Below are 23,362 nucleotides of genomic sequence, written 5' to 3'. Positions count from 1 at the left end.
TGGGCGATGTCCAAATTTCCTGGTAATGTTATACGGAAGATACGCCTTGACCCTTCACCAGCTGCAAATACTTGTTCTTGTTCAATATCACCTTAAGTTACGTTACCAAATCTACATACCCCTTCATAAGCAGGGGAAGCTTTCTCTGTGCTATGAATGGTTATATTATGTGTTTGCTTTATAGGGCTATGTATGTATGACAAAGCAAAATCGAGCCCGGCGATTTTCTTTCTTCTCTTGCTCTGAACAAACTACGATCTTCATCCACTTTTCTACTGCCTGCATACAGCGCCAAACAAATAGAAACACACAATGGCTCGTCCAAGAAAGCATTATTGCAGACGCTTTTGTGAATTCTCGTAATTTGCTATGACAGAAATTTAAGAATTTTCTCCTTTCGTCTCCCCTTACAAGTAGCGCAATCTCGGCTCCTTTCGTATAATTCCCTTTTGTTTTACTATACAGGCGAACGAAATTTGCGTCAGTTCAATGGGAGGAGAGCGTGGGGAAGAGAAGGGTAACGATGCCGCCGTTATGTACATTTTGCATTACTGTCCTCAGAATTAATTTACACCAGCTTACTCATGCGTTCAGTAACCTTAGCTGCGGAGAGATACTTGGATTGACGGCTTATACGGCTGTTGCAACAGAAGTGGGTCGAGGTTGTCATCTCAGTTGTAATCTTCCAGTGACCAAAAACACCGGTTTCGATTCTTCCCGGCACCGCTGTCCTCCTGCTTTTTTTTCGTGCATTCGCTCTACTTCTGGGGAATTATATCCCTCTTTCTTTGGACTACCGAGATAGGGTAGCAAGCTAAAAGTTTCGCTGCCGGTTAGTCTATGCCTTTCCCATATTTTTTTTATTTTCCTGCTTCTGACATCCGATTGTCGAATACAGGCTACCTGGCTCGCTGTCGGCTCTACGACGCCGTCGAGTGGAAAGAAGTGTCCCTGGGCCCCGACAAGCGAAGCTACCTGTTCGAAGGACTGGAGTGCGGAAGTGCATACGTATTCTCTGTACTCTGCTTCAATCGCCATGGACGAAGCGAGCCCGAGGAGCTGCTGCACGCCAAGACTGAAGGCACAGGTTAGGAATATAATTTTTTAATTCTCGAAATGTAAAAAAAATAATTTTCTGCGGGATATTACTGAGCCATTCGGTGCATTCATGCGATGGGAAGTTTTCGCAGTTTTTTGTTGAATCCCAGGACAAAACAAAACGCAGTGGTTACGGCCCAGAATGTTTCAACGAATCACGGAGTGCTTTTAAATGGTACACGATTGAAACAGCACGGATAGCAGTGCAATGAACCGGGCTAGGTGGCAGTGGTTGGTGATTATATTGCGCTTGGTATTACACTGAGGGAACCGCGTTAGAACCAACATAAAATAACAAAATGTAGTTCCGCCATGCACATCTACTTTTTTGTGCTTTACTGATGTCGGTTCTTTCATTGTAATGCCAAGTGCAACACCATCAAGAACGAGATTGTTTTACGCTTCCCGTATCGTTCATGTGTCTTGAACAAAAAAATGGGAACGATTTACTCTACTGTACTCCGTGCCACACAGCATGCTACGCTGTTGAGGCTACCGGTATTTCTTGCTGCACTCTCTTAGAAAAGTTGTGGTGTTCGTTAAATTTGAGGTAGCCAATGCTTGTGACAACATTTACTGCCTACGTATCTGCAGGTACTAACTGCGAAGTTAGTAACCTTGCTTTCAGGACTCTTACTACATCCAGTTACTACCTAGAGAAAAGTAGGAATACAGTGTTGGTAACTATACTATTATGACAGTAACTAACCGGCTAATGCATTTATGAACGCCAGTGGACTACAAGTAGCCAACAGTACGTTCACACCCATCTGGCTTGCGTGTGCCGTTGGCATTTTCATACCAAGTTAACATTATTGTAAAAGTATATACTCAAATAAAAAAAAAGTCGCAGGGCCCTTAAGCATTCGCCTAAGACGACTCGAAGGCAAAATCCATCTACACTTCATTTTCGATTGGTTGTTCTGATGATGCTTTACTGGAAGCCACAGCACTAAGTTTGAAGCTCAATGGTTATGCTTTTTGTATTCAATGTTACATCTTGCAACAAAAAAAAAATCACACTGAATCTCAAGATGGGAGTCGTCTCAGTGATGCGTACGCGTCGAGTTTTGTTGGAGGTAGCGACTGTCCCTGGAAGGCCCCGTTCGGGTGGCATCGTCATGGCCATCGTTCATATTCTCTCTAGCACTCATGCGCCTGCACATGGGACAGCGTCTCGAACGCTCTCCCATTGCACGAGCATCCGACGACCACTGAAGCGCGTGTTTGACATTGAATTTGACCAAGTTTGAATTTTCCTGATGTGCACAGTCCTCCTTGTCGGCTCTACATCTTGTCCTGCGGACAGGGTTGCCACTGACTCTCGAGTAAATGTCGCCAAACGACGAGCAAAAAGTCGCCAAAAGTCGCCATTTTTTTACAAATTTCGCCAAAAAAGTAGCCATTCTAGATATGTGCCGCATACCCAGTAATAAATATTTCCACTCACGTATAGCCCCGTAGAATACAGTACCATCCAAGACCCTTAAATTATATTGAAGTTTCTCGATGCCAGTCGTATCGCCCGCTTCACCATGGGAGTGCATGGTGCTGCTTCTCCGACTAGCCGCAAAATGTGCGTGCTGACGCAAGGGTGAATGAACGAAACGCTCATGATATCATCCCTGTCCTCTCGTTTCAAACCTAAAAGTGTGGCATAAACTTTGGGCGAAAAATTGCACGAAATTCACTGAAGCTTTCGTAGAGTGTTGTCTTACTGCACGTGCACCTTAAAAGGTGCATATGTAGGCCAGTAATTAAGACACTCGCCTTTTGACCGCGGGTGCCTGTGTTCGAAACCAAGCATCGCTAAGGAAACTCATAGTGTTTTGTACAGTTATTTTTTTTGGTCTCACTTGACAAAGGGGTAGACGGGAAGTTTTCTCGTCGAGATGGCACAGAAATGCTTGCACACTTTAAAAAAGGAACTCACATGGTCCCTTATGCCTTCGCCTAACACGACTTGAAGGGGAAAGCTATCCTCTTCTTCGGAGTCGATATATTGGTCCCCCCATGCCCCCCTCCGATAGCTTTCTGCACCTAACGCGGTTTTGCACTGCCTCCAAGATACGAGGCATTGCAAGCTTTCTGCACCTAGCGTTGTTTTAAGCTGCCTCCACGATCGACCCACGTTTCACCAAGCGACGACATCATGTGATGATGTCATTATGTGACGTCACGATGACGCAATAGTGCTGCCATGATGACATCACAAATTCTGTCGATCTGTGACGCCATGTTGACGTCACATGGTGGCGTCATTACGTGATGATTTTTTGCATCGCTCTAGTTGACGCCGCCGACGGTAAATTTTCGCGTTTGATGAGGCACCTAAAGCTAATAACGAGAGCAATGATTGTAAGGGCTGAAGAGGCACTGTAAGGCTTAAGAGGCGCGCCAAACTGCGCGGCTGCGACTAGCGGACTGGCAAGACAATTCGCGGCGCATATATGACGCCAGCCATCGTGAATTCCATTACACACCCGCTAGTCTGGTTCTGCTTTGGCTCCCTTCCCGGCGCGCCGGACTTTCGGAGAAGTTACTTGCACGCTCTTCCGGCCTTTACCGCATCTTACATCAGGCGGCTGACTTCACCTACGAAATTGCCCCTGGTGGCCCTACAGTAGGTAAACCTTGTACTGACAAAGCACGTCACGCGCCTATAGCCATATCATCCGACTGCCTCCTGATCAACACCGCGTTGGTTTGACCTCCAGATACCGGGAAATAATGCACGGGCTGAAGCGTAAAACGAAAAAGGACACGAACAGCGCAACCGGGCACGAACAGCGGAACGGAGCAGCTGTTTAAGCCGGCCGTAACGTGTCTAACACGAACAAAAAAACCTCGGGTGGGTATGCACCCCAGGAATTGGAAAGCCCAACTACTGAGTACAGCAGGTGCGAGCGTTAAACGAAAACTGTGCTCGGTGAAGTGGAAAAGAGGAAGGAAAGGAGGAGGAGACGAGATGAGAAGCGGGGAAGAGGAGGAGAAAAATACAGAAAACGAAATCAAATTTCTTCGTGAGGGGAAGCTCCCTCGGTCGTGTACAAAAAAAAAAAAAACTATCGTTTTCATGAGCAGCGGCGACAGACCGCGGTTGATGTAGTGGAACAGTGCCTCGTAGGAACCGGTCTTGTCTGCTCGCCAGAAAAATCTGAACTTCTACTCTACTGCCCAACGCTTAAGGAAAGACCCCCCCCCCCCCCCAATGTGTTACATCCGGCATGCTGAGTACGAATAAATTTGCGTACGCACCAAAGAAGGGCAAGAAATACCCAGGGTCAACCAAATTAAGGTGCTCGGACTCATCGTAGAATCCAACGACGCCAACGGAGCAATGATCAGGAATCTGGAGATTACAGTCACGAACGCGATGAGGCTCATCAGGAACAGACATCGGGGTATGAAGTAGGCTAGTGTCGTCAGACGGATACACTCGTTCGTCATTAGTCACATAATCTTCGTGGCCGCATACCGGAACTGGTACACTGCTGAAAAGGCCAAGCTTAACACTCTAATTAGAAGAACACACTAGATGGCGCTGGACCTTCCATATAGCACAAGCACGGAACTTCTTCTACAGCTGGGCATCCGTAGTACGCTCGAAGAGTTGATAGCGGCACAACAAATCTCGCAACTCGAGAGACTAATCAGGACACGAACGGGTAAGAGCATCCTAGACAAACTCCCTCCATAGCTAGATCAGAGAAAAGATCCAGGTGGCTAACCTATCAAAAGAACATGCATCCCGAACTCAATCAGGGTCGAAGTGAGAGTAGAGCCAGGTCTTTACTACAAGCATTCGGTAGGGACATGGAAGCGTTGTTTGTAGATGCAGCAGAATACGCTGATAGACGTGCCTTCGCAGTGGCCGTCCTCAATACTGATAAACAATTGGTCAGCTTGTGTAGTTTACTCGGCAAAAACCCTGAGGTAGCGGAAGAAGTGGCAATCGCCCTAGCCACCGTTTGCCCCGGTTGCAGGTATATACTACGTGACTCGCAGGCGGCGGTCAGAAATTGTGCACAAGGCAGAATTTCGCCAGAGGCCGCGGCTATCCTCAAAGCGAACGTGAACTGTATTACCTCTGAAGAGACGGAAGAACGACACATTATATGGTTCCCGGCTCATACGTCCCCCCCCCCCCACACACCCCCGTACCCAACCTCAAGGAGAGGTCCGCCGCGTAGCGCGAGGTCTCACGTTCCGCGCCCATGTAGAAAGTCCTCTCCAGGTGATGGAAATCCAGTGGAGGGCTGGATAGAGAGAGACAGAATGACCAGATACTGGGGCATAACAAAACTTTATAAAAAATCCAGGTGTATTTATCCACCCCCAAGTACCAAACTCGACAGGGCCCAATCGGTAGATTGGAAGCAATTACAAACTCAGACCTTCTCCAACCCCGTTCACCTCAGGAGGATATACCCAGACGTCTATTCAGACGATAACTGTAAATTATATGGATGGACTCACGCATCACTTAGGCCCATTTTCTGGGAATGTGCGGTTATGGGCGAAGAAAATGCAGTCTCCCCAGATGAAGCTGCGGCGTGGTGGATGGCCGCGCTGCGCAGCTCAAATCCGCAAGGTCAATTGTGGGCCATCCAGCAAGCCCGTGAGGCTGCGAGGAGACAGGGTCTCCGGTCCTACTCAGGGGCGGCCAAGGCCCAGCCATGAATTTGACGGTGTTCTGAATAAAGTTGCTACCAGCACCATGAGCTCAGTAACTCGGCTGACATGCGCTCTCTTCGCCCTCTTCTTCATCTTCTGCTTCATTCCCAGCACACGTGCAGAACACGTGAAAGAGAGAAAGAAAGAGAAAATTTGAGAGAGAGAGAGAGAAAAAAAAGGGGATTGAAAGAAAGAGAAAAGTATAGAGAATATGAAAGGAGAACAAGAAACCGAGAGAAAGAGAAAAAGAGATACAAGTAAGGCCGCCCAGCTCAGCTCTTCCTTCAGGTTTGGCACCACTACTGTGAAGCTGCCATAACTTTTTTTGGACTGCGTGAACTGGGCGCCATCAAGTTACTTGTGTAAATATATTCTTCGCCCCGAAGCAATAGAGAGTTTGAGAATTGGGGACCCAAGACAATTGCGATCCGTCAGGGAGCATGCGCAGAACCCAAGCCACTCTTGGGCTCTTGCACTGGCGTTGACCCAAGACCCACAAGTCGGAAACTAGCGTGGGTTCCCAAGGAGTCCTGGGTCGCCAGCGAGACGACGCACGCGCAGCGTGGGCCACGATGCACTATGGCCCGCGTCTCGCCTGATTTTAGGTTCGCCACGTGTGGCGCCCCGTGCGCTTGACCCAACGCTGTTTGCGTTTGACCCAATTCTCAAACTCTGCTGTTCCTCCGAACGCAAGAGCAGCCTACCCAACGCAGCTTGGGGACCCAATGTGTTGGGTCCCCAATTCTCAAAATCTCTAACATCACAGACCGTTTCGGAAATATGCTTGACGTCCTCAGTACGCGCCTGCATCTACTCACTGTGCATGGAACCAACCCACGCTTCACCTTTGTTGTCTATGAATTATCCCGCAGCCTCCAAAATGGCACGGGCTGAGCACGCAGCTCATTTTGTTAACGTCATTAGAAATAACAAAAATCACAACTTCTCGGGGTAGGAAGCTATAGAAACTTACACTTGGGCGCACATCCTGTAATCCAGTGAATCATAAAAATAAAACTCTGAGTCCTAGACGAGATTTGTGAATATCTATGATTCGAACGATGATGTGAGACGTTTGCGCTTACCACGGTGCCATCAATTCGTGGCATAGTTTTCTCTCGACTGTTCTGCTACAGCTACGAAAAATTGGCCGCGTATCTGCGTGCTCCGCTGCAAATGTCGTCTAAAGACGATAGAAGAGGCGCTGCGTGAGATATGGATGCCATCTGGCAATACGTCGGGAAACATGAGTGCTATGTCGCGGGCAGGTAGTCCCGGCGCACCACCAGGCGAAGACCGGCGGTGACCAACGCGACCGGCGGGGACGCCAGCCAGCCCGAACACGCGGTTTGGCGCGAAGCGCCGAAGCAGAAGAAACGTCCGCACTCAACGAGTACTCTCCACACACTCTTTTATCTACACGTCACCTGGGTAAAACAGGAATGCCAGAGCGGCGCCCCATGGCATTTGTACAGTGCAATACTGAACCGAAACCGAAACACAACAACGAGCTCGTGCAGAGGGCACGAAGGAAGGCAAGTTTCAGCGCAGTCGCATTTTCAGCGCAGCTTAAGAAACTAGGGTCTCTATAATTACGTATCTATATATTTTCTATTAAAGGAACACACCACCTAATACTTGCCTAGTGATGTTGCGGCTCAGATATGCGTAATGTTTACTTTTTGATCAACGATGTACACAAGTATAAACCTAGTCAGTCGTTCAAGATGGCTGGCCCTTGGGCAAGTGGTTCAACTTTGGCCGGGTGGCTGAATCGAGTGACGTGCCGACAAACAGAAAGACAGACAGACAGACCAAAATTTCTGCGTTTAAGTTCCCCAAGAAAGAATATCGTCTTTAAAAGTCAGAACTTCGCCGCAAGGGCGAAGCAACGAATGCGTTAACAACAAATTAGAATGTCACACGAAGAACAGCAAGCAGCTTGATACGAGCAGCGCACCGCTCAAGCGCAAAGGACGCACGAAAAGAAAACACACAGGACGAGCGCGAACAACTGTCACAGCTCAACACTTGCAGCGCGATGCTCAAACACATTATTATTATTATTATTATTATTATATTATTATTATTATTATTATTATTATTATTATTATTATTATTATTATTATTATTATTATTTGGATACAGAAAAAATACGAAAGACGCAGAGGAAATAGGCAAAGAACAGGCTGACAACTGCCACCTGAAGGGACCCAATCTCCGCCTGATCGTTGGGGATGGGAAACACAGATAAAAGGAAGATAAGGGGAAAGAAAAGAGGAAAGAAAAGAGGAAAGAAATGAGGAAAGAAATAAAGTAACACAGGCGTAAACACAAATAAGTAGTCACGTGGAAAATGTCTACAAACGCGAGGCCAAACGGCATTGTTTAAGAAAGTTTGTAGGGCTCGGTGGGCCCGGTCATGCTGAGAAGCACATCCTCCCCGTAACAGGCAATCATCAAGACTCGTACACTTAAGACCGATAAGTCCATATTCCTTGATGAGCAGTGCTCGCTAGATAACGAATGCAGGACACTCAAAAATTATGTCTTCTAGTGTCTCACAGGAGCCACACGTCGTCCATAACGGAGTGTCCACACGTCCTTGACGGTATAATCGCTCACGCACTAATACAGAGCCAACTCTTGGGTTATGCAAGTAGGCTCTGTCACGACGAGGCATTCCGCGACCACGAATACGAGGAGGGAACAATCCGCTTGAGACACGCTGGTCAGGGTGCCACTTTAGAAGATGTCGGCGGATCAACAGACGAGCGTTGTCAAACAGGCATCAAATTTCTTGGCAGTCACGCTCGTTGTGGGCACAACTTCAGGTCATCGGCCTCTTCATTCCCAGCAATACCCACATGCGAAGGTATCCACTGGCAAATGAGGGACACTCCAGGAGAAATAATTTTTGTGGCTAATTTTACGATACTGCATGTAATTGGACCGCCGGAGTCTTTTCTCAACAGTCTGCTAAGGGCAGAAGATGAGCCTGTAAGTATGACAAGCCTTGATGCTCCTAGTTCTTGAACGTATTTCAGAGCAACACCAATCGCTGATAGTTCCGTGGTTGTTGATAAAGATGGATGCGGCATACGAAACACCCTCTGATGTTAGTCGAAGGGCAATGGAGAGCAGCAGAGCCTCCTTGACCGTCGCTGCGTACAGATGCGTCTGTAAATACTTGAAGGTGATCGTCAAATTTTTCAAACAGGTGTGACTGGGCCAACTGAAATAATGCCGAGGCAGGCTGGTCAGACTTTTACAGCGAAAGCTGTTGTGAGATCACAACAACGGCCGTTTTTGGCTCCCTTGTCGTCCACAACCGCCCCCGCCGGTGTCCGTAACGCTATTGCGCGAAGTAAAAAAAAAAAAACGAAATAAAGAAAAAATATCCAGGATAGAACGGGTTTCGAACCTGGGGCCTCCGCGTGGCAGCGCAGTACTTTACCACAGAGTCATGCCGGTGCTTGAAACTACTTTGCAAAAAGACCCTATACAGGTTTATTGTCGGCAAGGAACCGCATTAACATATTATAGCGTGGTAGAAGAGTAAAATAACAACCAGCCGTCACACAACGCGAATTCTGTAACCGGGCGTCACACAATGCGAATTGCGCAACGAGTGTGTTGTTGAATGATTCCAACCCATTACAAAGGGCTCTGCCATAATTCTTCATCATCATCAGGCACAGCACCAACTAAGTGCACATAATCCCTTACATGTGTTTAGCAGATACCACGGTTCTCTGCAGATTGATGCAAAATGCCGTAGTGGCTGCTTCCCTACTTCACGAAAATTATGATGATTCATAGCGTGGTGGGTTCCTCGCAAGTGCACCTGTATTGGTTGCCAAGGAAGCCCATAAGGACCCCATGATCAATTTCGGCAAGGTCTCCCTCTCCCATGATCCATTCCCTGAAGTTCTTTCCCTCTCTCTCTTTCTCACGTCAACGTATGTTATATAGCGTGGTGGGAGAGTGAAATAGCGGCCGGGCGTCACATAATGCGAATTACTTAACTAGTGCGTCGTTTAATGCTTCCAACCAAGTACAAAGGACTCAGCCATAATTCTTCATCGTCACCAGCCGTCGCATCAACAAAGTACACATAAAACCTTACAGATATGTAGCTGGTACATCGATTCTCCGCATATTGACGAATAATGGCGCAGTGGGTGATTCCCGACGTCACAAAAATGATGATTTATGGCGTAGTGGGTACCTTGCTAGTCTACTTGTATTAGTAGCCCCAGCAAGTTTATAACGGGCTCTAGAAATTCCGCTCTTCATGCTTCCGCTGTGACTGTGATGCGCTTTCCGCGCAGGCGTGGCATTTTTAACAGGTAAGTGTTTTATGCCGCGGTCCACCATGGTTCCACTGACGTATTTCCGTCACGGATATGACGTTGTAAAATAAAAAAAACTAACAGTTGGCAAAGAAAAAAAACCAACAGTTGGCAAAGAAAAAAAACCAGAAGAAAAAGTTCCGTCACCGGGAGTCAAACTTACGACCCCTCACTCCGCAGCGCGGGGCGCGAAACGATTCGGCCGCAGACGGCACGTTATTTGCCATGCTAACGGTGAGCTATTTATATGCACAATTTGCCGGTGACACAGATCGGTTGTACATCAGCGTGTTTTTGTTATCACTAGCGAGATGGTGCGAAGGGATCGAAGTGCACGCTTTAAAGGTCGTCGCCCCACGTCGATGAGCGCGCGCCTCTACAGGGAGTGAAGGCTTGTGCGCGGGCTTATCTCGTGATGGCGGTGGTGTGTACGTCTTGTGCTCTCACCGCAAGTTTGCGTTGAGAGCATGGAGGTCGCTTTGCTCACTGCAGCGGCCGCTTTTGCGAAAGGAGCGCGCTGCTCACGCAGAAATAAGTTACAACTGTGACAGTTAGTTCGCGCTCATCCTGTGTATGTTCGTTCCGTGCGCCCTTTCTGCTTGAGCAGCGCGTTGCAAGTTTCGAGCTGCTAGCCGTTCTTCGCGTGACATTACAATTTGTTGCTGTAGCATTCATTCCTTCGCGCTTGGGGCGAAAGAATGCACAACAAACGCTCAACTGCGTCTGTAAAGACACGTTTCACTTTCGTGTTATACCGATTCCTATGACAGAGGGATCAGCCATGCTTTTTTATATATTCCGGGAATGGAAAGATAAATAGGGAAGGTGCACTGGTTGTGTTTTTTCGGGGTTGTGAAGGAAGGGGAATTCTCTGAACTGCCGGCAATCGTAGTAAACAATGCCGCCATTTTTCCTATGCAGAAAACAAAATAGTGATTGCAGAATGTGCTATAGATGGTGCAACTAGTTGATAGGAGCGTCCGTACTTTAAATTCTCGTTCGGCACGTGAGGGTCACCGGTGACCCGCGTTCTGTAGGCGCGTTCGCACAAAAGGGCTTGTATCGCGATACCATCGCGATGCTATCGCGATACAAGAGTATCGCGATAGTATCTTAGAGATACTTCTGAGTAGAGGTGTGCACGGGCTCCGGGTAGCCCGAAAGCCCGAGCCCGACCCGGCCCGCGGGCCGGGCTCGGGCGGGCCGACGTATTTTCACCTCGGGCCCAGGCCGGGCTCGGGCGACTTGGAGTTTTATCGGGCCGGGCTCGGGCTCGGCGCAAAGCCCGACTCAAGCCCGAAATATAGAGAATGAGCGGGAATTGTTTTCCAGCACGCATACAGCGCCTTTTCCGCGACCGCCCTTTACCGCTTTTCCTTTCCATTGCAGTTCTTCAGCGAGTGGAGCGACAGTGGTGAGAATGTAGCAGTTACAAAAGATGAGCTCTCCGATTATCTCTCTATGGAATCGCCCTCCTGTCCATCTGAAGTTTTAGTCTTCTGCTTTAAACAAGCAGCAGAGATATCCCAAGCTTGCCAGGCTGGCAAAAAAAATATTACCAATTCCGGCGACGAGTGCAAGAAGCGAACGTAACTCCAGTTCGGCGGGCTACATAATGCAAAAGCGCCGCACTTCGTTGAAGCCGGAATCGTTGGACTGCTTGCTGTTCTTGCACGAGAATTTGCAATCTGAGTAATAGAAACTGTTCGTCGTGTGTCGTTTGATCATGTTCGATATACTCAATAAAATGCCATATTACCGGAAAACGACGTCTTGTTTCCGCAGCGAACCTTCAAAAAGCCGGGCTGGGCCGGGCGGGGCCGGGCCGGGCCCGGGATTGTGTTTTCGTACGTCGGGCCGGGCCGGGCGGGCTCGCAGCCCTTTGCCGTCGGGCTCGGGCGGGCCTTCGACAAAGTCAGCGGGCCCGGGCCGGGCTCGGGCTCGGAAATACGGCCCGTGCACAGCTCTACTTCTGAGTACCTGTATTTTTGTATCGAGATAGTTTTGCAAAATGTATTTGTATCTCAGAAGCGAAATAAATTTATGATGTATCGTATATGCCGCCATACAGTGCAGGACGCGGGTATCTCGTTGCGTCTTTTTCCCGAAGTGAGCTAACATGCTTCCAAAGGGAACGGAAGACTTTTTGTCCTAATGAAAGCAAAGGCACGCTACCGGTCGGCGACACAGTGAGGGCGCCGAAGGGTTCCCCACTTGCACAGAATGGCTTATGTGGTAAAAACGCCCGACGCTGCTGACGGCAGAATCGCGGAAGGAGTATTGTCATCCTGTGCCTACGAATCTAACTGTCTGTCAAAGCAGGTGTCGCACCCCTAATTTTTTTTTTGCGGGCGGAAAGCCATTTCGCGAGTCTTGTCTTGAGGCCGAATCGACGGTGTTTAAGTGACACCGTTGATTCGATTTGAGAAGCTGCTGTTGCTTAAGTGCAAGAACGTTGTGTTTAACATATCTTGTGTCTAGAATAAATGTATGCTTTTTCTTAATGCACTTGCGTTCGTTAGTGATACGAGCGATATTCTTGAAAGTTTCAGTGCATTCGAACATTAATCACAATATTATGCTTTACCTAATAAATATCTCAGCGGAGCATCAGCGTCCTCGAAATAAAAAGTATTCCAGTATTTGTATTCTTGTATCTGTATCCCTGTAACTGTATTCCGGGATACTTTTTTTCGCTTTTTTGCAAATGTATCTCCGAAATATCCCGTTACGTCGAACACAAATGTATCTCAGTATTTGTATTTTAGGCTTGCAGCCCGTGTATTTCTATATCTGTATTCTGGAACTTACATTTCAGAGTATCTCTGCCCAGCTCTGTCAAGAAAGAGTTAAGAGCTTTAGTTCAGTAGCTCTAAGAGAAATTCCTCTCTGTTGTGTGCATTATTTCTCTCCCCATTGTATTTTAACTGCTTAAAATGATTTTTCTCGGACTATATGCAACGAAAGGAAGGTCGTGCTTGTTGCTTCTGTCCTCGTAATTTCTTCGTCCTTCTATCTTGCTTCGCACTGCGTGACCTAGAACATTGCAAAGTTCCTCACCTTTCTCGAGCGTGCTGTCTCCCCAAAAGGGAGAGCTCTCCCGTACCTCGTGTTCATCTGCGCAGCTTAAAAAATGGACCGCCAGTGCAGGCCTCCCCGTATCACCCTTTACGAACGCCCGTTGCCATTTCCTCGTGCAGTGCCTCAGGCCCCGTCGGCCAAGGCGGCCGTGGTGACCAACACGAGTTATCTAGGCCTGGTGCTGGCTGCCTGGAACGACGGAGGATGTCCCATCAGCCACTTCTTCGTCCAGTACCGGCCCCGCGACGAGGCTGACTGGACGCTGCTCAGTTCGAGGGTGCTGCCTGACCGCGACGTTGCGCTTATCGTCGACCTCGTGCCTGGTACCTGGTATCAGCTGCTCATAGTTGCCTACAACAGCGCGGGCTCCACCAGGACCGAGTACACAGCTGCAACACTAACCGCAGGCGGAGGTGAGTGGAAAGCACCAGGGTCGCAGTGGAGTCGCAGACTGTAGCCAGGGCTTCGATCTTGAATTCACATGAGAGAGTCTGCAGAGTGCGACGTCAGTGAGAGACTGCGACGCTGCCGCCGCACTTTGTGTGCGCAAGAAGTGAGTGTTGGCTACCGACTCGGTTGGGATAAGTTATCTTGGAACGTAAGATTAATAGCACTGCCTAATGGGCATTAATAGAGGCAGTGCCGCGATAGAGGTATCCCTTTCTGACGGCAAAATGTCTTTCCGGGCCTACTTAATCCACATTCCGCAGCGAGGTTTGTCTGATTTCTGACCAAATTTATCAACCGATCTTACTCGCTTACTGCGGAAACTGTCTAATGCTGGCTATTATTGGCTAATATTGGCTAGTGTTGGTTTACTGTTGTCTACTGTCGACTTATTATGCCTATTCCTTATTATCACTCTGAGGCCAAAACCAGTCAAAAAAGACACCGGACAAGGGAATAAGTGACACACACAACGACTGTGTCACTTCTTCCCTTGTCCGGCGTCTTTTTTGACTGGTTTTAGCCTCAGCGTCATGTACCAACTGACCCAGACTTCGACGTTATTTCCTTATTATCACAGGAACGTTGTCCTTATGCTATCTCCTATTCTATATCTGCTGAATGATGGAGTCGTGTAGCAATTTTTTCCCTAAGTTTATATTTCGAAGGATTGTTGCAAGCGGCGCAACCACAAAAACAAGATAACAAGTGTCAGCGCAATCAACTGTATCTTACCTCTACACATTTTTGGCCAACGTGAAAAAAATATATAGAAGATAGAGCAGGAAGAACTGAAAGTCCCAAGGTGAATCACAGTTTAGGCCCGAGTGAGAGGTATCATTTCTCTGCCGATGATTACTTCGCATCCTAAAAAATATTTCTCCACGTAATAAACGCTTTCCTCTCTCTCTCTGACCAGGCGAAAGTTGTCTCCTTCTACTTCAGTGATCAGACGTTTCGATACGGTTCAGCTTACCGCTCTCCCGCAGTAAACTGCATGGTACTAATATTTCGACGTAATCATAATGAGCCTTTACATTTTTCTATGAGCTAGTGGATTTATGTAACATCCGCTGTTGATGAAGCAGCAGTCTCATAATTAATAGGACGTGACTAACCCTTTATGTGTAATCTTTGCTGGTTTTCCTAACAATTTTGTGCCACTTAACCCGAGATCTCACTGTTGGCGCCGTTGTTATAGAGATTCCCCTAAGGCATTTGTTTCAATCTACCTCGCCACTGCGTCGCAATCTGCACCAAGGGCTACAATTTGCTACGATTTGTTGCCGACATGAAATAATTGCTAATTGATTGAAATGATGTTTGAAGAGTGTCATTTTCGCAAAGCAGCGCCTGTTTCCAAACCCCAGGTCTTGAGTCGGGATGCAAGGCCATTCGTAGCTTGTGAAATCTGGGATCAAGGAAGGCATGAGAGAAAACGTGACATAAGGCCTGTCTGCCATCTGTACCTAAAGCAAAAAATAACTTTTTGTTCTTTCCTTTATGGACAGGTGCCGATAGTTCATTTCTCTGTTCAAAAAGATCGCAATTGTTCGAAGAGTTGGTTCGGGAAGAAATGTGCGGTTGCCCGTGAGCATGTGTGGGCGGAGCCTGCGCACTGATTGTTCGGTCGGCCCGTATGTCCTGGATCGTCGTACGCCGCATGCTGCATCGTACAGCGCCACACGTGGGATCGGACACCGAATATTACCGTGTGTCTCGCGCTTGCAACTTGTGTCCTAGCACCAGAGCCCACTTCAATCACGTCTTTGTGAATTGCCCAAATGAATCCAAGGCCCCGTGACAAGGGTCAGAACACAGGGAGTGATGGGAGGCTGCCCTGCGCAGCTCGCAACCGGAGTTACAGCTCCGGACAGTGGGCTGGGCCAGAGGGGTCGCCGAAGCATAGAAGTGTCCGGCCACTTAGAGCGGCCCGAGATTCCATCGTCGTCCTGCGTCCATTTCCCCTCACACCCCCCTCACATGATTCTTTCATGAATCAATAAAATTGTTTGTCTACCTACCTCGCGCTTTACTACCAGCATGTTAAGTAGAACTTGTAAGTTACTACGACGCATTAACTCTGTACGCCTTTGGTTAGCAAACTGTTACGTCAAATGTCGAAAGCAGGGTTGCTGCTGCGTTTTCATCTTTGGTAAGGCGGTAATCCTCAAACGGTGAGGTCTTTGCGGGTTAAATTGAAGCTCTTTAATAATTCGCAATATATGCAAAACACACGGAAGGCCGCGCGTTTTCGAAGTGTCCGCGCCAGCTAACCATGACGTCATAGATTTTCACGGGGTCCGCTTTCTAGGAACTCACTTTTTAAATAATAATATATTTTTTAATTGTTGGGGTTTTACGTTCAAAAGAAAAGGAAGGAAAAGAGGAGAGAGAGGAAAGGCAGGTATTTTCATCAGTTTAGCATAACCGGTATGCTACCTGTTCAGGGGAAAGGGAAGATTGAAAGAAGGAAAGAAGAGCAAAAAAAGAGGGAAAGAGAGGGGGGCGCACACACGCACGCACGCACGCACGCACGCACGCACACACACACACACACACACACAACGTCACAGAGCAGAGCTGCAGTCTTGTGCGGTATACGGCATTGTTATGAGTCTACAGCGACTCGTTTACGTCCAAAAACACTATGATTATGAAGGGTGCTGTAGTGAAGGGCTCCGGAAGTTTTGACCGTCTCGTGTTCTTTAATGTGCACCTAAATCTAAGTACACAGGCCTTTAGCACTCCTCCTGGACTTGATCCCGTGACCTTGGGGTCAGCAGTCGAACACCATAAGCACTATCGGTAAAGATCTACATTGCAGTAAACTCGCAGCCCTGCTATGTGTTCACGGTGAAAATCGACTGCGCTGCATATTTAGAAATACAGATAGTTCACTTGGCAAGTTTAGGGAAGCTATACTGTGCCACGAAAGCTCGGCACAGAAATAAACTACATAATGTTCGTGAGATAACGTCCGTGGCGCGTCGGCTATCTCTGTTCTCGCGCAAAAAAAAAAAAAAATTTCTGTTCGAAGAATTGACTATTACTCTTGCTATGTAAAGAAAAAGTCGCTGCTTGAAAGCCTGTTTGATAAGACCAACTTGATTTATCACCCGTTTTTCTTCGAGCATGACGTGCAAACAACGTCAACAAATTAGGCCGATGAATATGTGTTACAGGTTTGCGCTAATTGCATGGGCGATGTCCCTTTCCTGTTTGCAGACCCCTTGGAGCCAGACAAGATATCAGAGGTTGGTCGGAAGAGCAGTGCTCATCGGTACCGCAGCTTATCCATCATAGTTCCCGTTTGCTGTTCCATCGTCGTCCTTATGGCCGTTAGCGTGGCCATCATTGTGCTCATCTGCCGAAGGAGGAGGTCCCCTCCGTCGCCCGCTTCGGCTCTTGGTGCTTATGAAGGTGAACAGTTCTTTTGTATGCCTTTTGTATGCTTATTGTGCACTGATGATAAGCATGTTTGGGCTCGTTAGTGCATGGACACGCGGACGAAGGACGCGAACAGCCCTGCACGCCAACAACTGAATTATTAAGACATATCAGTGCTTCTTGTAATGCATTTGCGAGCGCAGTCACATTGGTGTTCCGTAATCTCACGTAGGTTACTTCAGTGTATTCGCTTGCACATCCGCACTCACGGCACTTCGTCGGAAGTCAGCTGCTGCCTTCGGTCCTGTGCAGTCTTACGATCAGGACGAGGACATTGCTCACTCAACGAAGCACGCAAGCTCCGATTAGGTGCTGTAGACACTCGTTGAGTTGTAAACGTCTACTACGGTAATGTTCAACGGATGGCCGGAGAAACAGCGCCCGAAACTTCTGGGCATAGTTAACGCTAATTTCACCCAACTTTCTCTCTTTCTCCCTCCGTTTCTTGCGCCGCTATCAGTGCAACATTTGCAACTGAATGCATGCTTCCGCGTGACGTGGTAGTTTACAGAAATTCGCAGAAGCTATCAGTGACCTTTGACATTTTTGAGAACCTAGTAATTTGACAGCATTAGTGAGTGACGGTGTGGTGGCAGATATTCGTATGCATAACGCCTTGCCCGTCTGGCAGCTTGACGAAGTGGACGCGCATTTAACACTCCACGCCTCTCACTCAGGGGTGAGATTCGGCGACGACGGCAAGATGGACTCGATCACCATGTCCGAACTTGAGAAGTCTCACGTGAACTTCGAGAGCGGCGACGCTGACACCGAGGGCCGCAAGTACTACTACTCGTCCCCATGCGTGTCCTCCAAGATGGCAGACATCTCACGCGGGGCCAATGGGGGTGACGACGACGCGGACGAGGCGTGTCTGCATACAATGGCGAAGGTAGCCGCAGCCGCTTCTCCCTACGCTTCGGCTAGGACCGTCGTGCAGGCCTACGACGTGCCACAGCATCGGCGAGATGGCTGCGTGAGTATAGTAAGGCACAAACGCACTAAAATACAACCGTATTTAATGTCCACTGCAAGGAACATTGTACAGTAAAACTCGTTATTTCGGATTTCACCGGACCGGAAAAGATGTCCGAATTAACGGAATTACGAATTATCGAAAGTATCAAGAAAACAAACAAACCAATGTATATTACGTCAACACACTTTCATTTTCTTGATGAATACGTAAATCCTCTATTTACTTTGCATAAGAACAGTTTAAGCCGCTGTTTTCGCCACGTCCGACTTTGTCACAATGTGAGCGCGGCTCAAGACCTTCCTGTCTTAACTAACCCGAAACGTGCTAACGCGAAATTAACCGGAAAGGTCGTTACCGTACGGCTCGAGCTGATAGCAATGGCGATGTAGACTGTGCCGCCTCGTTTCGCTTGTCCGCGAAGGCCGCTTTCGCTCTTTTGCGGCGCACATTTGCGGTTCTTCGCGCTCGGCGCGCTCCGAGAATTGTCTGAATTAAATGGGTTGCGGCCAAATATGACCGCATAAACGAGAGTTTGATGCCATTAAACAATACATATGCTTGACGAGACCGGAGAACGCGTCCGAATTATCCGATTTTCCGAATTAACGGGCGTCGAATTAACGAGCTTTTACTATTAGCGAAATATTTACGTTCTGGGCATCGAATTCTACGCCTACATTACGTTCAGCCAGAGTTTTGTTCAATGAGTTGTTTCATACAATGTACCGTAAAGATTCAGGATTCACTGTAATGTAATATTTATTTTTATGCGCAATGCCGTTAGCTAGTTAGCCGCATTGCAAAGAGGTGGACGCCAGGGTGAGATGACAGTGCAGGTGTTTCTTTACTACGAAGCCAATGCGTGACACAAGCCGGGGCAAGAATGGAGAATTACTTGTGCGAGCACGGAGCACGCATGTGCAGCTACGTTTGAAAATTTACATCTGTGCTTTCACAGTTGTAGAACATACCCATATCAGAGGTTTGGCCATGATAGCCTTGTTTTAAAGCGGCTCTGAAACAGTCTTCCAAGTAATCATCGAATGGCATCATTGAAGGAGTTTATTGCTTCACGAAGCGACTGCCGCCAAATGTTTTTAGAATCCATTAAGCACCACCGGAGTTACAAGAACTTGTCGCACGATTTAAGCGCTTTCTCTCTCATTTTGTACCAGCGAGGCGCTGAAAGCTACGCAGGCGGCTGGGGTGGTGGGGGGGTGGATGACAAGAAGGCAAGTTCATTCGTCAGCGCGCGTCGTGACCGTAAGCACTTTCTTTTCTTTTTTTTTTCTTCGAACGAGCGACTTACTTTCAGTGTGATTGAGAGCGCGCGAGCTAAAGCCCCTCTACCTTCGACCGGCTAGGCTGGCTAAAGACCAAAGGTAGAGTGGCTGCAGCATGGGCGGGCACGTCGCGCCATCCCGCGGTGGCTACGGTAACTATGCTGCTCACGACGCCTAAATCAGCCAATGGCCGTAGACTTTGCGTTTCTGGCATCAATTCCTGAGAAAATAGGAAGCGATTTCTAGCTGATTTTGAGAATTAATTGCAATTTCCAGGCCACGTGCTGTGCTATAATGTTTGATTCACGTGTTCCTAAGAGCCACGAATACCGATCGGCAGCGTTTTGTGACCATGCTGAAAAAGTGCAAATCTTGGCGTGCCTGCTTTGCGCACGCGAGCATGCTTGACAAAGCCGTGGCAATTATGTTTGTCTCATTTGTTGTAATTGCCGACTTTAAGGCTGCTTTCAACCGCTAGCATGCGTACCACACTGGCTCGAGAGAAACACCTGTTCACATCTAAACACACGTTCATGAACGAGCAATCCTTACTGGCCCAGACTAAGAGTTATGCAGTATAGTCCACAATAAAATGACGGCGCCATCGTACGCAGTCTCACACAATTTTGCAACCGGCGTTGCCCCTTTTGAAGCCTCGCGTCAGCATTACATGCAATTCAGCAGTCAGGGTGCATATGTACTAACCATCTAAAGGAGAGGCCTCAAACATGCCGACCGCGGGTCACATGCGGCCCGAGGAATTTTTGCTAGCGTCCCGGCCCGCACATGACGTTCTTCGTTCCATTTTTTAGAGGTTTTTAATAAGTATCCTCATGAGTTACACAGAAGTCAAGCATTTTTTTTTTGTAGCGTTAGCTACGCTGGCCTAGCCGAGCCAGTTTCGCGCGCCTCCTCAAGAGCCGTGCTGCACATGCGCGAGGATCAGTGATGTCACACAACTGGCGCACCGGAGCCGGTACCTACCGCGCACTCCGCCGCCGCCGCCGGTCTGCGCTTTCCAGATGAGTGACGTCGTAGCCGTGGCAGACGTGCTGGCGCCGGCGCGCGCCCAGCTATTCGCCTTCGCTGTGTAGTCGCCGTCTGACAGTGCGCTGGAGCCGCTTGATAGCGCCTCTGACTGGCATTTGCCAGTGTGGTTTGGCCATGGAGAAGGAGAGCGCAAATGCTGCTCAACGGCGCAGAAGAGCGTAGAAGCTTAACTCATCAGATCCCGAAGTAGATGCCTGGCAAAATAAATATACATGTGCCACATAATACGTACACCGTGTGTGTGTGTGTCATTGGAGCAGCAGTAAGCATGATAATCAAGCTAATCCTAGACAATCAGGAAAGCTAAGAATAATCAGGTGAACCTTTGCTAACGCCACGTTATCCTGGCATAGCCGAGCTAAGCCACTGCAACATTTTTTCGCGAGGGACCTCATGCGGCCACAATGTGTTAAAATATAACCGTGGAACAAGACTTACATTTCAGAATCGGCGTCCACATTTCAGTCATTATGGAGATCAATGTCGACATGTTTCTCGAAACCTGACGTCAAAACCCCTTCAGAAATGGTCCCTATACAAAAGATGGGAACTGCTTACTTTCTAATGGCGCTACCAGACAGTTTGTTCAAGCCCCCTCCCCCCCTCCTCACACTTCCGGCTTCCACCTTCTTCACTGTCCCGGCCCTAAATTTCATGACTGCGGCCAGATAGCTGAGATGAGTTTGAGAGCCCTTACCTAAACCCTTGCTTCTTTTCGGTCAATTCCAGAAATCCCGCCGATCAAATGGCGCTCTCAGGCATGCATTACGCAAGAACAAGCAACCGCATCCCATAGGTGAGATTTCTCGGTATACAATTGTTGCCTACCCGGAATAGCCATGAATGGCATAAATGATCACCATTCAATTAAGCGCTTAGTCACTTGTGAAGAATTTGTGCGCTACACTAGCACGCATGAAATATGCTTGAGACATGTGCAAAGTATTGAACACCATGGAATTGGGATTAAGCTTCTGTGGCGGATCCGGTCGCTGAGGTAACTTAATCGTTGTCACTAAGTCTGCGCTGTTGCGGCAAAGTATCAATGGTTACGCATTGTCAAAAATTACTTCTAAAATTTGTAATTTTGGCATAACAATCACCCCAAAAAATTCCTTTGCGTTCCCTCTATTTCGCCTGGGAGCAATAAGGGTGTGTTCTATAAGCACCAGTGCTGCAATGTAGCAGTAGTATAATTAATTGAGTGTGCTTGAACAGTTATCTGTAACATGCTTCAAGACACGAGACACGTCGAGGTGGAGCTACTAATATGTCGCATTTTTCACAATTTATTCCAGAGCTCTGCAGGGAAGACCAGTACCACGAGCGGTACACAGCCAAGTGTCGGGCCTCTTCTTACGGCTACACCCCGTGCGCGGAGTACGCAAGGCAATCTGCGGCCTCTGCGTACCACGTGTCCGAGCCCACGGACGCCAATATACTAGACAGGTAGGTGTCATGCTTTATTAGCAGAAACACTAACGCCTCATTAGCACAAGGATTTGTGTTTCGAGTGAATAACTTGAGTGTATTAGCCTTGAATCGTGGGCATCCCTGCGTCTGATTCCGTTAAAGCAGATTTTGGCTATGAGCATATGGCCTGCGCACAGCAGGAAGGCTAGGGAGGGGGGCGGGGGAGATTGGCCGCCCCTCCCTAATCATCTAAGGCAGGGGTCGGCAACCTCCGGCCCGCGAGGCAGTATTATGCGGTTCCCGACACAACGTCAGAGCCCCCCTCCCATTGTCTCTTCGTATCTGAAGGGCGACATGACACCTTTGACCTCGAATGGAGTTAGACATGAACAAAGAAAGATTGCCTCCATATGGCATTGTGTCCCATCTTCACACTTAGCCAGAATTTAGCTCAAATATTGCAAATGCTTCGACAGTTTTGTACATTATTGTCAGTTTGCAACGCGCTGAAGAAGTTAGATGGCCGACCTTTGTCGGAGGAAAGAATTCTACGCCATCGACAAGACGCAACGTCGCAGAAGAAGGCCGGGCAAGCGCTGCTGCGCTTTTTGCGATCTACCGGCCTTTCTGAACGACTGTAACCAGAACGCCCTTCCTGTGTGTGTTGTTTTTTTATACTACGTGTGTGTATGTGCGGTTCTTTCTCTCTCTCTCTACACCCCCTTTCTTGCCGATATTTCCGCACCCCAATGCTGGGTAGCAAACCAGATACTGTATTTGGTTAACCTCCCGGCCTTCCTTTTTTTTCAAGTCTCTCTCTCCGAATTTGTTTTTATTTGCCTTCAAACACATACCATGACACATGCCAAAATTTGCATGGCAAGGCATTAGTGTATGGCGAACACCATGAACAGGTCATTAGATGAATATCGTGAGATACTTGTCGCGTACGTCATCAAACCCTTTCCTTCAGTCACGTGTGGAACGTACCCGTATACCACGGCGCATGGAATGCGGGTATGAGCCACAGGTGATTCACAGTTTGTATCAACCCAGGAACGGCGATAACAGACTCAAAATTTTGAGTCTGTTATGGGGCTTGTGTCGTAGGAAATGCGGGGCAGGCGTCGGCAGCATTGTCGATGAGGGAAATATCAAAGGGACGGAAACATTGAAAATCGCGGTTAGAGCCGCGATCGAACCCAGGCACTCTGCGTGGCAGTCAAGTATTCATCTAGAGAGCTACGCCAGTGCTTGAAACTGCTTACGAGAAAGACCCTGTAATGGCATCATATCGTGGCAACGTCAACTGTGGTTTGCAAAAATGTAATAAACAAAAATTTAATCGGCGTTTGCAAAAATATAATGAACATTACACATTAACTTCTATGACTCGCCAAGCTATCGTCGACCATTGCTCAACCTGGAGGCAGGCAGAAACAAACCGTTTCTTACGATGTGCGCATCATCGCACCGTAGCGTGTAGTTCATTTCAATAAACATTTGTGCGCTAAGGTCGGTACTGACGT

At 48.1% G+C, this 23,362-nt stretch overlaps 1 protein-coding gene across 1 annotated transcript in view; it reads left to right on the top strand.

Moving 5' to 3' along the window:
• The window catches only part of LOC119381822 (Down syndrome cell adhesion molecule), a 116,113-nt gene that overhangs the window by 88,923 nt on the left and 3,828 nt on the right, over positions 1–23,362 (top strand). The window contains exons 19-24 of the mRNA XM_037649578.1: positions 899–1,087; positions 13,331–13,624; positions 16,887–17,081; positions 17,786–18,084; positions 21,150–21,216; positions 21,719–21,869. Of these exons, the coding sequence (XP_037505506.1) occupies positions 899–1,087; positions 13,331–13,624; positions 16,887–17,081; positions 17,786–18,084; positions 21,150–21,216; positions 21,719–21,869 (1,195 nt within the window). The remainder of the gene's footprint in view (positions 1–898; positions 1,088–13,330; positions 13,625–16,886; positions 17,082–17,785; positions 18,085–21,149; positions 21,217–21,718; positions 21,870–23,362) is intronic.

This window comes from Rhipicephalus sanguineus, chromosome 2 (assembly GCF_013339695.2).
Source record: "Rhipicephalus sanguineus isolate Rsan-2018 chromosome 2, BIME_Rsan_1.4, whole genome shotgun sequence".
In the NCBI taxonomy this organism is placed as follows: domain Eukaryota; kingdom Metazoa; phylum Arthropoda; class Arachnida; order Ixodida; family Ixodidae; genus Rhipicephalus; species Rhipicephalus sanguineus.
The sequence above is the reverse complement of the archived record's forward strand: the minus strand, read 5'-3'. Positions and strand labels throughout refer to the sequence as shown.